The 14,476-nt window shown below is 40.3% G+C and overlaps 1 protein-coding gene across 1 annotated transcript in view; it reads right to left on the bottom strand.

Moving 5' to 3' along the window:
- Positions 1-5,868: 5,868 nt before the first annotated feature.
- Positions 5,869-14,476, bottom strand: part of IRAK3 (interleukin 1 receptor associated kinase 3) — a 48,030-nt gene continuing 39,422 nt past the window's right edge. The window contains exons 9-12 of the mRNA XM_036866928.1: positions 9,420-9,618; positions 9,023-9,085; positions 8,764-8,928; positions 5,869-6,829 (exon numbers count right to left, since the gene is read on the bottom strand). Of these exons, the coding sequence (XP_036722823.1) occupies positions 6,314-6,829; positions 8,764-8,928; positions 9,023-9,085; positions 9,420-9,618 (943 nt within the window). The 3' untranslated portion in view covers positions 5,869-6,313. The remainder of the gene's footprint in view (positions 6,830-8,763; positions 8,929-9,022; positions 9,086-9,419; positions 9,619-14,476) is intronic.

Raw genomic sequence — 14,476 nt, 5'->3', positions numbered from 1 at the left:
ACAATTTTTAATTAGTTGCATACAACTCAATTGTATATTTGTGCTGTAATTTATTTAATCCATCTTCTATTGAAGAATATTTAGGCTGTTTCCAATATTTTAATATCTAAACATTAAAAAGTACATCTTTGCCCTCATGTTTACACACTTGTGAATTTTTATTCATTAGGATAAATTCCTAAACAAATTGCTGGGTAAAAGTGTATCACCATTTAAAATTTTGACATACTACCTTCTAGAAAGGCTGTACTAATCTCCACTCCTGCCAATAGTGAATAAGAATGCCCATTTGCCCATATTCCTGTCAATTGTTTTAATCTTTGCCCATCTGTGAGGACAAAATTAATAATAATTAAAAATAATAAAAACATATTTATTAGCTGTTTTCATTTTCAAATAGGGGATACTTTTAATTTACTCCTTTTCAGAGCAGTTATTTCCTGGGCTTAAATAAAGAATTTTCAGTTTGTATTCCCATCAGTGTGACTCAGAATGAGAGTCAAATTCTTTGAACCTCATTTTCCTTGATCTTATAGTAACAGAACCCAGCTCAATAGCTTAGATGATGTGTGAATGCAGCTAGCATAGAACTAAACACACCAATATTAACTGAGTCTGAATCTCCTGCAAGTACACTCTTCCTACCTTCTTACCTTCTATCCCAATTAACGTTCGTCTATAAGAAAATTTTAAAACTAAGGAGCCACTAAAAAACATTGGAAATACTCTCTTGCTATTTATAGAGATGACCATAAAAATTTGCAATTAGGCAGATGACATCAATAAGAAGGCTCTTAAGTGAAAGTCTGGTGGGTAATGCAGGTTTGGTAGGCATCTTTGGAATAAAAATGCCTCCCAAGGAAATACCTGCAATAAAATCTAATGGACCATCAAATACACATAAATAATTTGGGACAGAAAGATGGAAGCAAAATACAACAAACATCAGTTTATTCCCTGTCAAGATGTTGGCTTATCATTGCGTAGACATGGTTTGGGAATGTTTTTCACCATGAAGCAAATTTATAAGCAACATATACAATTTCTAATTCCTCTCTTCAAAGATATCACAGATATTAATATTTGAAATTAATAACTTTCATCCAAGAATGGTGAAATGGAACCATTTAAGCAAATGATTGATGACAGTCTGGATATTAGAAAGACAGACTTTGGGTGCAATCTAGATGACCGTGTTGAGACACTAGATACCAATGATTCTGAAGAGGTTTTGAAGGATTATTCAATTCATTCATTTTACAAATATTCGTTGGGCCATAGTATGTGCCAGGTACTGTGCTAGCTGTTAGGGATACCAAAAGGAGCAAGATATAGCCTCTGCCCTCAGGGAAGTTTCAGTTTTATGGAGGAGAGAGGTCAACAGGCAGTTCCAGCTTGGGGTGATGGTGCAGTGAGGCATGTGTAGATGCTTCTAATTTCTTAGCAGAAGCCTGCTGAAGATGGCATCAGTAGCCCAATGAATGCCCTGAAGAAGTCATAGGTCAGTGGAAGAACAGGTGCTGTCATGATTGCCACAACGTATGCCATAGACACTAATAGCGAAGCAACAGGCTAGCATGGAGACATGAGCTATACCACAGGACAAGGAGAAAACCTCTCTGAACCCTGACAAAAGAGCTGGCAGAGAAGCCAGGGTCTATGTCTGGAGAATACTCTTGAGACGACTCAGTTTGGCTGGTCCCATGGAGATCTGCTGGTTAGTGTTAGAACTGAGATTACAACTCTCCCACAGCATTTCCTGTTCATCCAGTCACTCATTTTTCACTCAAATGTAAGTTCCATGAGGGCAGGGATTTTTGTTGGTTTTGATCTTCACTGTATCCCCAGCTCTTAGAACAGTGTCTGACACAAACAAGGCCATCGATAAATATTTATTCAATGAATGAATGGATGAATTCATTGAACTCACATCAAATGACTGCAGAAGTGGGTGCCTGAAGCAGAGGAACAGAATAATGAAAAAGGCAGGAAACATGGTGAGGCTTCTGTGCCTACTGAAAAGTTTTAGAATCAACAAATAACCTTTGCATAGGGGCCTGAATCTGCAGTGGCTTCTTTGTGTCGAGTACAGGAAAGACCATGGGCTTTGAAGTCAGACAGATGTGGGTTCAAATCCTGGCTTCTCCAGATCTGGGACGACCTTAGGCAAGTTACATACCCACCCTGAGTCAGTTTCCTCGTCTATAAAATGGGATTCATACCTTCAGGGTGGCTGTAAAGGTTAAACGGGAAAAAACATCCAGAGCTCTGGACCCAGTTCCCTTTGCCCTCACTCCATCCTTCCAGCCCCAGAGATGGGGCTGTGCAGAGGTAGAGCTGTGGACCCCTGGCTCCCTGGGTATCCATCCTGGAGTGCTTCTTGGGTGTTCTTTTCTATTTCTCTTAACCTCTTCTCTCTTTCCAGGAGGTTTCTCCAAAACACCTTCCTTGCCCTCTCGAAAGTGCACAGTAAAGGGTAAGCCTCCTCCTCACCCTTTCAGCCCTTACTTTCGGTTCCAATAGTTTATGGTTCAAATAACAGATGTCACTGAACAGTTAACTTGGGTAGATGCCTTTTCGTCCTTTCTAAAATGTTTGCTCCTTACTTGGTACCCTAGTAGCTAACACAGTGCCTTGATTCTTCATAAATGCTACTCACGTAACCCTCACTTCCTAGACTCGTCATACCTCAGGTCATAAAAGCTGTTTTACACAAGCTGATGTACCACCTTATGAAACTTCACAATTAGGCAGTGGGTCACAGATCATTATAACAATTCTCCTGAAGCCAATAAAATTGATTATGTCAGAAGTCCCATACCTAATTTCAAAAACAACAAAATACCTTCTTCATGTTTTGGGGATTGTAAAATGGCACAAAAACCTATCAAGTAAATAGGATCTGCCTGGAGGATTGCCCATGGTGCGTTATAAGGATGAAGATGAGTGAAATTCTTTACTAATTCACGTTTGCTGATCAGAGGAAACACTTGGGGACTCATTATTGGTTTCTTCATGTGTCTTAGTCTTTACATCATGAAGCCACAAAGGTATCCTCTTATTGCCTGTAGCAGGATGCAAGATTTAATTCCTATCAGTTAACATTTATTAACGTACACACTAGAAGGCAAATCTAGTAAGGACTGGATCACTCAATAGAAAATTCTGGTAATTTCTAGCCACAGTGGTATCTGCTTACCATATCATTAATTAGGTTATTGCCAGCTAATCTGACTTGGTCTTTAAGATGTCCAAAATAGTCACACCCTAGCAAGGTGATTTAGTTAAAAAGGTCATTGACTAATAGTATTTCTAGAGCTTCTACTCAGTGCTAAGCAAAATCCCATGTAATAGGTTGGGAGCTAGCAATCTGTGTTTTTAACAAGCCTTCCATGTCATTTTGCTGCACGTTAAAGTTTGAGAAACACTGCTTTAAGTCAACTAAGCAAGTTCAAATCAACATCATACCAACAGATTACACATGTGATGAATAATGGTGTGGGCCTGGTGTCAATCAGAGCTTCCTTAATGATCTCTCTTTGAAGGTACTGAGGGATTCAGATTCAAAGTGAAGAGCAGTTTAACACAGAGTCAGTTCGTGATTACCTTGATTACCTTGTTTGAATCATTAGTGGCAGCTTCACACAATTCCAGGCTTATTTGCCCGATTCAGCCAAAATAATTTCAGACTACATAAGACAAGCTAAATCGGCCTCAGAATGGTTGGCGATATATAAGGCCAAATGTTGAAGACTTTTACTGATTCCTTGATTAACATGTTATCATCAAGAGTTTTCAAACTGGACAGGTCACAGGAGGTAAAATCACATGAGTCTAGTGCAACCCTTTCCCCTGACAGTCTTAGCACATGGGCAGTTTGGGAGCACTGTGAACACATACTTCATGCTCAGTTGGGGAAGACAGCACTGGGCAGCCAGGTCCTCCCAGACCAGCCCTCAGGGATGGCCTCTCCCAACTGCTTGCCTGGGGCTTTTATTTGGCTTGTCAATCAGGCTAAGGCTTATTGTGTTTTGAACCTCACTTCCTGCTATGAGATCCTTTTTCCCAGAATTGTAGCTCCATGTTTCTGACCTTGGTCTGTTAACCTGACCCTGATTTCTGATGACTTTCTTCTTTGATTAATTGTTCTTGAATCTGGACTCCAATCTGACTATGATTAACTCAACCGTACTGACTTATCAAAAAAAAAAAAAAAACCTACAAAAACCAAGCATAGGCCTATTCCTTTGATGCAGAGAAAACTAGAGGTCTGCCCTTTATTATAAACATCCTGGAGAGGGAGATTCTGTAAATCCTCTGGAAATGGTTTTCGTGGAGTGTTTCTGTCCATCATCATAAAGACAGTCATTATCCCCACTTTGTTCATTTACTCCGGAATGTTTATTATAGCTGAATTTTTGATTATGTGGGTTCACAGAGATAATGTAACTCAATTTAACTTATAAGGAAACACCTGCTCTGTATAGGATAACATGCTAGGCCCTGAAGAGATGGACCCTACACAGTCAGGGAGTGTGATAGACAGAGTAATGGCCCCAAAGATGTCCATGTCCTAATTCCAGAAACCTGTGAATATATGACTTTAGAGGAGAAAAGGGATATTGCAGGTGTGATGAAATTAAGGATCTTAAGATGCAGAGATTTTCCTGGATTATCTGAGTGGGCCCCATGCAATCACAAGGATCCTTTGGAGGGCCAAAGAAAGAGGAAGTGGTGATGAAAAAGAGTTGAGAGAGGAAGAGAGAGATCTAGATTTAAAGATGTCATGTTGCTGGCTTTGAGGATAGAGGAAGAAGCCATGAACCAAAGAATGCATACAGCATCTAGAAGCTAGAAAAGGCAAGGGAACGAATTCTCCCCTAGAGCCTTCAGAAGGAATGCCAAGGACTTCTGACCTCTAGAACTGTAAAATAATTAATTTATGTTGTTTTAAGCCACTAAGTTTGTGATAATTTGTTATAGTGACAGTAGGAAAATAATACAGGAGTTTACCATCTAGGAAGAGAGATATGATAGCACAGGCAACTTGGATATAATTCAGAAAGTGACAAATATAAAACAGAAATACAAAGAAATTGCTACAGATGATACAAATGAACTTATTTACAAAACATAAACAGATTCACAGACACAGAAAACAAACTTATTGTTATCAAAGGAGAAAGGGGGGGTCAATTAGGAGTTTGGGATTAGCCGATACGAACTACTATATATAAAATAAACAACAAGGTCCTACTGAATAGCACAGGGAACTATATTTAATTTTCTGTAATAAACCATAATGGAAAAGAATATGAAAAAGAATATGTATATATGTGTATAACTGAATCATTTTGCTGTACACCAGAAACTAACACAACACTGTAAATCAACTGTACTTCAATTAAAAATCTTTAAAAATGGAAAAAAAAAAAAGAAATTGCTATGGAAATGCTGATAAAGTGAGTACTATTGGCTGGAAAGATTAGGAAAGCTTCCTGGAGGATGGCAGTTATGGTGGGCCCTGAAAGATTGGGTAGGATCTCAAAAGGGGGAGATACAGTAAACACCAGGAGTAAAGGCACAGAGTTGGAATCAAACAAAAAACTGACCTAGGCCTTTATGACCAGCCATTTTCTTGGAACAAAAATTGCTTGACTAAAATTTCATACATTCTACTCAGGATATAATAGTCTCTATGTAAAAAAAATTGTAATAATAGTCAATATTATATGAGATAAACTATCTTAAGAGTTTAAATACAGAAATACAGATCTTGGGCATGTCATGGCTCATGTTCAGATAGGCAGACTTGACAGGGATGAACAGAAATATACTAAGAATCGATTGAAATAAGCAAAAAGGCAATTCTTTAAAAAAGTATGGTATCTATTAACATTTACAAATTAGACATTTCTGACGACCTTCGCAAGCAAGCTAAACCAAAACAATGGAATCCAACTGAACTGAATGTTCTTGGCAGACTGGAGGCTCTGAGGACTCACGTGGATGTTGATGGAGAAGACACTGAAATCCACTTCCTTTTTGGTAGGTTTTGATTGTTTTGTTTGTCTGAAGTCAGAGTCTATGATCTTAAGTAATTCTGAATGGTTCTCATTTAGTCCAGGTTTGATCATGAGGCAATGATCGTGCTATAACAAAATTTTAAGCCACTCTGTTCTACAAGTTGGAAGGAATGGAATGGAATTGTTCAGATCATTGATCTGCATTACCCAAATTCACCATCAATCATCCTCTTGGCACTACCGATAAAGACAATGTCTTCCCAAGATGACACCTATACTCAGGTGCCTCAGCAATACTTGCTTTCTTCTTTATCTTCTGGTGAAACTGATGCCTTTTTGTACTGTTCACATTCATTCCAGGAAAATTCAGAGGAACAGCTAGTCTCCACTGGCATGCTCCTGTAGGAATGCCCTGGAACTTCCGCAGAAGGGTCCATATTCACACCAGAGGCCCTCAAGTCCTGGGATGGAGCTGCATGCTTTGGAGACCAACTTTCTTCACAAGGAGAACTGGGCACATTGCAAATGTCCTCATTCCTCCCACTCCCTGTCTTTCTGTCAAAGCCCAGGAATGTAACCTCAGACTGGCTGCATTCAAAGGGAGTTTTCTGAGTCGCTCTCCCTTTTCTCCAACCTTTATCATGAGGCAGCGATGGATTATTCTGGTTTTCATCATCTTCCACTGGAATACTTGGTACATTATCGAAGAACAGAGGAGAAGGACTCCTGAAGGACTTCAAGGATGTGGGAGGATCTTCCGCAAAATACAAGCTGGCTTGAGTACTTTCAAGAACAGTTAGGACCTGATTAACCAAGAAGCCAACACACATTGAATGAAGTCTGAATAATCTCTCCTTTTACCTTTTTTTTCTGTCTACCTATTAAGGAATATTCTCTGATTTTCATGAAATAAGTTCAACTATAGAATTTGAAATGCGAAGGAATTAAAGATTAGCTAAACTCCTTCATGTTAATAAGTTAATTAAGTGACTTGAAGCAAAGTAGAAAAGAAATTGATTATTAAGAGACCTGACTTTAGGCCTAGATTTGCCACCAACTACTTTGTGACCTTGGATGAATCTCTTATCATTTTTTACTTCAGCCTGAATATGTGGAGGATTGGAAGGGGTCAGGGGATGGTGAACCCAATCTATAGTTCTCAAATGCCAGACTACCTAGGGAAGCTTTCTTAAAATACAGATCCCTTAGCCCCAACCTAAAGATGGTCATTCAAAAAATACGGACGTGGGGGCCCAGGGATCCGTATTTTAAAAGCTTTGCAGTTGATCTGGATATGCAGCTGAATTGAGAACCATTAACCTGATATAAAATAACATACCTTCACACACACATGTAATTAAAAAAATACATATAGAGAGCTTTATAATTTACAAAGTGTTTTCACACACAGCACCTCATTTAACCTGCACAAACATTAATATCCTCACTTTATAGATGATAAGGCTGAGGCTCAGAAAAGGGAATCACTATCACCAGCCAGTAAGGAGCAGACCTGCTGCCTGACCCCACGTCTTCTGGCTCCCAATTTCACGTTCCCTCCACTACATATCTCAAAGCTCCTTTCCGGGCCCAAGATTGCAGGTCACACAGCTCTTACTGGTGGTGTCAGGCCTAGAACACAGCTCTCCTGACTCCCAGGTCAATGGTCTTTATATTCTGATTACGTCAACTCCTTGTTTAAAACCCTTCCACGGCTCTACAATAGACTTAGGGTGGAATCCAAATTCCTAGAATGGAATTCATGTCCCTCGATCACCTGGAACCTCCTATTATTTTAAACCCGTCCAGTTTTTGCTCTCCACCATCCCACTTCCATGATGCTAGACTATCTGCAGTCTTGGTGCCAAGGAATCCACTGCACCTCTGAGCCTTTGCAGGTGTAGATTCTCTCTGCCTGGAATGTCCTTCCATCCTTAATACGTAAATCCAACCTGTTCTTCAGATCATAGCTCAGCTATCACCTCCATCAAGAAGCTTCCTTGACTTCATAGGCTGGGATGTATTCTGACTCTATGCTCCCATATTGGCCTGTGTTCTCATCTATCATCATGCTTATCTTCTGGTACCGAAACTTCATGTTTACAGATCTGACTCTCCCTTTGGACTGTGAGCTGAAGGGCAGCAATGCAGTATCTTGATCACTGTTGTACCACCAGCACCTAGTCCAAAGTCTGGCGTGTGCAAAGCAGGTACTAAATATTTGTTTATTGTAAACAAATAAATGTCTAGATGATTAAATTGATGGACAGATGAGTAAATTAAAAAATCAATAAGGGAAATACATGCTGCATTTTTTTAAAAAATTGGTTGCACCACGCAGCATGTGGAATCTTAGTTCCCCAACCAGGGTTTGAACCCAGGCCCTGGCAGTGAAAGTGCTCAGTCCTAACCACTGGACTACCAGGGAATTCCCGTATGCTTCATTTTTAATGGACCAGATCTCTTCACAAATGTTGAATAAAATATTCTCTCCAAGTTAGTCACATGTCTTTTCATTAAGTTTTTTGTGGTTGCCCTGGTTCTACCCAGTAATACCCTCTTTCAGAGTACCAAACGATGTGACTTTTTGATCTGGAAAAGCTATCTATTAGGTGACAATTCTCTGTTGGGAGCTGCATTTGTCTCACTGATATTCACATAGATACACAATTTATCCAATTTAGATTTTCCATGGTTCCATGGACTCAGTTTTTAATAAAACCATGGGTATACGCACTTCATCCATCGAGGGTCTTAATTTTGCCCGCGTTGCAGCACACTGGCCTGCCAAAGAGAACAGCTTGGCGGAAAAATTCCGAGGACAGGGATGTACTTTCTTATCTAGAAATGAGATACATGAATCGAGGCCTCTCTTCTCCAGCAATTCTATAAGGAGATCCCTCTAGGAAGAAAAGGAGACAACCTCATCATTGAGAACTCAGAATCTATCCGAAAAGTGACCAAGAAATAGGCACGGAGATGAAGACAATTCTTACCAGCTGGATATGCTTTGGCTCATCTAACACCACTTTACAACCTGTCAGAACTTCCATTATTACCTACAAGGAATATACAGAAAGTCAGCTACATAATATTAATATTATACACATAGTAATAATTACTAAATTATTATAAATATTATTAAAATATTACAAATATTAAATATATACACATAATTAGTCGTGACTATTAACCTCAATACTGAATACAGTTCATTCTAATTAATGACTTTACATTTCATTACTTGACTGATTACACAAAATTAATGTATAAGACAATGAGTAACAGAAAATCAATAGGTCTAAAAGCTAAAGTCTTTAAAATAATTCTTGGAACTTAGTGTATTCTTGGCAACAAACTCTTCGACTTTGTTAACTGGTAGTTGGTACTTACAATTCCAAAGCTGTAGACGTCTGTTTTAACAGAAAGTTTGCCCTGTCTGATGTACTCCTCTGGCATGTACCACAAATGCTTACTGCTGCTGCTGGTCTTGCTTATGACAGAGCTCTGAGGTTCTAGATGGGGTCGGATGTGTGCCATGGCAAAATCAGTTAGTTTGGGTTGAAACTGATCATCCAGAAGTATGTTTGCACTGAAATTGTGATCAAGGGCAAACAAGAAAAAAACATCATAAAGGTATTTCGAAAACAGGACAAGTTCACCATTATATCCGATCAATTCCAAGTAAAGCCATATGTTATTTTCCATGAACTTTTTAAAGGACATTTTCTCATTTTTCTTAAAGTATAAGTCCAAGTGTTGTATAAAACCTAAAACAAAAACCTGACCTAGGAACAGTAGGCATTTCAAATTGACAGGCACATACATGGAGTTGGTGGATAAAGCTGATGCTTTGTCAACAGGAGGAACTAAAGTTAACCAAAGCAGCTTTCCTTGTGTTCTTCTTACATGCATGTAATGAGAACATTAACTGAGTTTTAATCAGATTATAATTAAGTGTCTGATGTGCACAGGGCTGTGCTGTGGAGTGCTCGGCTTAGAGCTACTGATCTGCAGTAATTTGAGGAATCTTTGGTAGCCCCTGCCTTCCTAATTAACCCTATTCCGTTGTTCCACCTCTATGGATTTTTTGTCTTTGAGTCTTTTTTAAAATATAAATATCTGCAGAGGCAAAGGCAGAGTGCTCAGAGTCAGTTTTAGCTGCTTGGCACATAAAAACCTTAACAGTCACTTAACATCTTAGCTGAGAATAAGCAGCAGCTTCTTTTATCTTTGAAGGGTGGTCTTAGCAGGGGTGGGAAATGATGAGCTTTTCACAGGGCACACACCTGGGAGCAAGTCCCAGCTCTGCCTCTTCCTGGCTCTGTGACTGCCGGTGGGTTACCTCACCCTGTAAGCCTCAATGTCATCTTTCCTCACATGTGAAATGAGGAAAAAAATAGAACTCACAGAACTGATATGGGGCATATAAATAGCCGGGCATACGGTAATGCTCAATACTGGTAGCTGAGATGAAGATTAGCAACCCCTCATACGACAGCAGATGGATATTGATAAAAGAGGTGGGTGGATCATGAGAAAGTCATCTACTTTTCCACTTTACTTAGGGCTATCTAGAGCTTGCTTTTCGTCCCCTGAAACCAAAGCTTCCAACAGTAGGCCTGCCCATCCAAAATGCCACATGGGATATTCGTAGTAAAAGTGGTAATAGCTATAGGATAAGAAGAAGAAATTCTTAGTCGAGAACAAATATTGGATCTTATGAAAGTTCTAGAAATTCTTGCTGTCCCTATACAAGTAGGCCCACAGGCAGACCCTAGTTCTAAGGTCTGAACTACAGGTCTTATTATGACTCAGAGTATTCAGAGTCCTAGTTCCATTTAGAGGATTTGATGCTAATGTCTTGAGAATTCTAGCCCAGACTTTGTCTAGGACTGAGTTGACAACAAACAAAATGATGGGACTCCCCAGGGCCCTTTAAGGATAGAGAAAGATGTGCTCTAAACTTTATTTCACTCTCTCTCCTCTAAAGGTGGCAGGAGAGTTTCAAAGTCCAAAGAGCCCACCTTGTCCATAAGCTGAGGGCCTTTACCTGTTGCGTGATCCTTGTACCTACAAGGAGAAAGTCAGAGAAGGCCTGGCTCTCTAGACTTGTATCAATAAGCACAGTCCTCATTATTCTCCTTGCCTGGTCTTTTCTCCCCAGATATTTCAAACCTGGCAGTTTCTAAGGCCAGCTGGGGTCTCACACAGCACCATCTATGTTACTCCTTACCCGTTCTTCTGTTTTTCTCAGTTGGAGAACAGTGGTAGCTATCCTGAACCTCTGAATATGCGGAATACATTAGAGCCAGATCCTACCTTCGACCCAGCTCTAGATAAGAACAGACATTTAGTTCTCAATGACTTCTTCCATAGGTGTACACTTCACTTGGATCAGATCAAGGCTGGGGCTTCCGGAGATGCCTTGATCATTTCAGAGTCCCGGGGTATTTAATGCAGGAGTTTGCCAGGTGTGCCAGGAGGCGGGCAGAGAGTTTCATTAACTCTCATTACCAGGACCCAAGCTTCTGCCACCCTGAGAGCCTGGCTCTCTTCTGCCCCCATGCCCTACCACTGCCGCCCACCCCGCTTTATTTCAGCATAAGAGGCGGACAGCAAAGATCTGAATGCCAGATTTTCAAGGTCAAACATCTCATCCTCTTCTTCCTCCACCCTAGCTTTAAAGATGCTATAAAACCATAACTTAAAAGAGAACGCAAAAAGCTGAACTGGTGAAACAGAATCCCTGAAGAATAGGTCTCTTCTAAGTACAAAAGGAAAAAAAGAAACACCACCACTCATAATCTAATCCATTTATTTGATCCTCAGAAAAACTGGGGAAGTTTTCAGCAACTGGTGACTCATGCTTCTGTAAGAGTTAGGCAGAGGTGAGCTGAGTAACCACAGTGTTACACAGCGTTACACAATAAAGGACTTTGGGTTACACAGAGGACTTTGGGTCAGTGAGAAGCCATCAATAAGAATGTGAAATTGTTCCAGGGCACTGCATTTACACTTTGAATAATGAAAGTGTAAAGACAAATTGTTTACCAGCAGACTTCAGTGTACAACATAAATTTTGAGTCCAGTGATTTCCTCTGTTTTAAATAAAGGTTAATGGTAGCGGAGGAAGAAGGATGTTCTCTTTTAGGAAACTGGAAACTGCAAAAGGCCCTTCAACAATCAATTGTACCTGAATTCTTCCCCCTCCTTCAACCTCAAATAGAATGTTCAAACATAAGGTGCCTTCAGCTACCTTGCAGGTCAACTGAATGCATTCACCCTACGGGAGTAAAAACAGACTAACAAAACAAAGACAACATAAAATAACTAAAATCATGTAGCAACAGAATGCAACAAACAGATGAGAAACATCCAATGGCCCAGGCCTTCAATTTAGTGCTTCTACCACCTATTGCTTCTCTCCTCTCCCACAAGGCTACTTACTGTAGCAGAGAGACCATCACCTCTCTAGATAACTCTTCTAGCAGAAGGACTAGTAGTGGTACATTCAGGTGATGGGGAAAATCCCACACAAAGTGGTGAATTTGTATTCTGATTCTGGGGATGTTACTTCATCTCTCTATTGCTAGGGGTCTCTAGGACAATTCTTTTGGGTACCTTTTGCTCACGTTGTCTCCTAATTTAAAGCTGAAGCCCTTGGGCCTTAAATATAAAGCAAGATGATACACCTAGATTGTAACGCAGGATCTGAATTTAAATGCAAATATGTTTGACATGTAAGCGCATGACTGGTTTTTAAAAATCTGTATCTATATTTTGATTTTAGGGGGAGTTGTTGGTGCTCAGTAGCCCAGTTCCTGAATACCTGGCAACTCTCAGGAAAAGTCCAGACTTCACTTAATTGGCCCCAGAGATAAAGAGCACCCAACTGGCTCTCCATGACAGCCTGAGGCAACAGGACAGCTTGCTGTCTGTGTCACTGCTGTTGCAACACTAAGACACCCCTCACCAGATGTCTTGCCTTCCCTCACCAGATGAGGGAAGACCCAGTTTCTCCGACAGCCTGCAGATTACTGGAAAAAGGCATACACACCCTCTCCCACTTCAGCATGCAGTGTATCTGGCCTCAAATGATGCGAAGCTGAAACTCTTTATGTCCCTCTTGGATTATACAGCTTTCCCTTTCTTTCCCATTGACCTAGGCAGCACTCAGAGACAGTATTGTGGCTTGTTTTTGCTTTACTGGTGTCTTGTGAGTCCTAGGCCCAGTCAATAAGGGGTCTTCTTCCTTTAAATGTGAAATTTCGTCTCTGACCAAACTAGCACAACTTCCCTAAGCCTCAAATTCCTTGTAGGTAAAAAGATCCGATAATGCTTACCTCACAGGGTTGTTACAAGGACTAAATGAGAAAACATAAGCAGAGTGCCTGATGCACAGGGAGAGCCTCGAAACATGCTTTCAAGGATGTAGGCTGGCCACTGTCCATCCTATACCCACCACCTTACCTTAAAATCCTACAGAACTTGGTTAGGTGTCTCTAGAAGTTCAAGGACACCAATTTGATGTAACAAAGGTACAGAGGGTTGCAGGATAACCCTGGAGATCTGAACACCCTTGGGTTAATCAGTTTCAAGTCATCGGTTGTGTTTCAAAATAGTTTCAGAGAACTTCTGGAAGAACCTGACTAAACTAATATTCCCAGATATTTTAAGACCATGGAGAGAAAAATATACATATTGTTTGGTATGTATGTGTGCATGCATGTATGTATTCCTGTATATAAATAAATGAACATTGGGGTTTAGAGACAATAGTGGTAAATAAAATTAACAGGGAAAATTTTAATTTACATAATATTTGTTTTGGCATTCCTTAGAAAAAAATGAACATATTTGGATATTTTAGAAGAAGGCAGGCACTAAGGGGGAAAATAGGAAAAATCTGAGGATAAAGAATTGCTATATCTAAAATGTTTCTGAAAAACAAAAGTAGTATTTTTTTGGCAGGGGGAGGGGGGTGACGTCAGACAGGGAGGAGACTGGTTAATTAAACCATCAATCAAACAAACATTTGCATTCCCTGCACTTTCGGTCCCTGCTAAACGCTGAGCTGGAGCCCAGTGGCCTCGCCACACGCATCAGGTCTTGGGGGTAAAGGCAGGAGGAGCTTGGGTCCATGGGCAAGGGTGACGCAGTCACACTGAAGGAGCCCATCTGTGGTTGCCCACCCTCCTTCCCAACTACTCAGTCTTTCTAGTCCCTCACAAAGGAAATTCCCTACGCACTTACTACGACCATATATATTTGATCAATTTCCATTTTTAAAAAAAATGCATTTTTAAGCAGATGGCTCCTTCCTTCCTTCCTTTCCTAGACCACCTCCCTCGTATGAAAGACTGTTTCACTTGGCAGGAGACACACGGCCATACCATAAGAGATCATGATCTTGTAGGAAACATTAGACATGCTCCCCAAGATTATCT

The sequence above is a fragment of the Balaenoptera musculus genome, chromosome 10 (assembly GCF_009873245.2).
Source record: "Balaenoptera musculus isolate JJ_BM4_2016_0621 chromosome 10, mBalMus1.pri.v3, whole genome shotgun sequence".
Taxonomy (NCBI): domain Eukaryota; kingdom Metazoa; phylum Chordata; class Mammalia; order Artiodactyla; family Balaenopteridae; genus Balaenoptera; species Balaenoptera musculus.
This window is presented reverse-complemented; position numbering and strand designations above follow the sequence as displayed.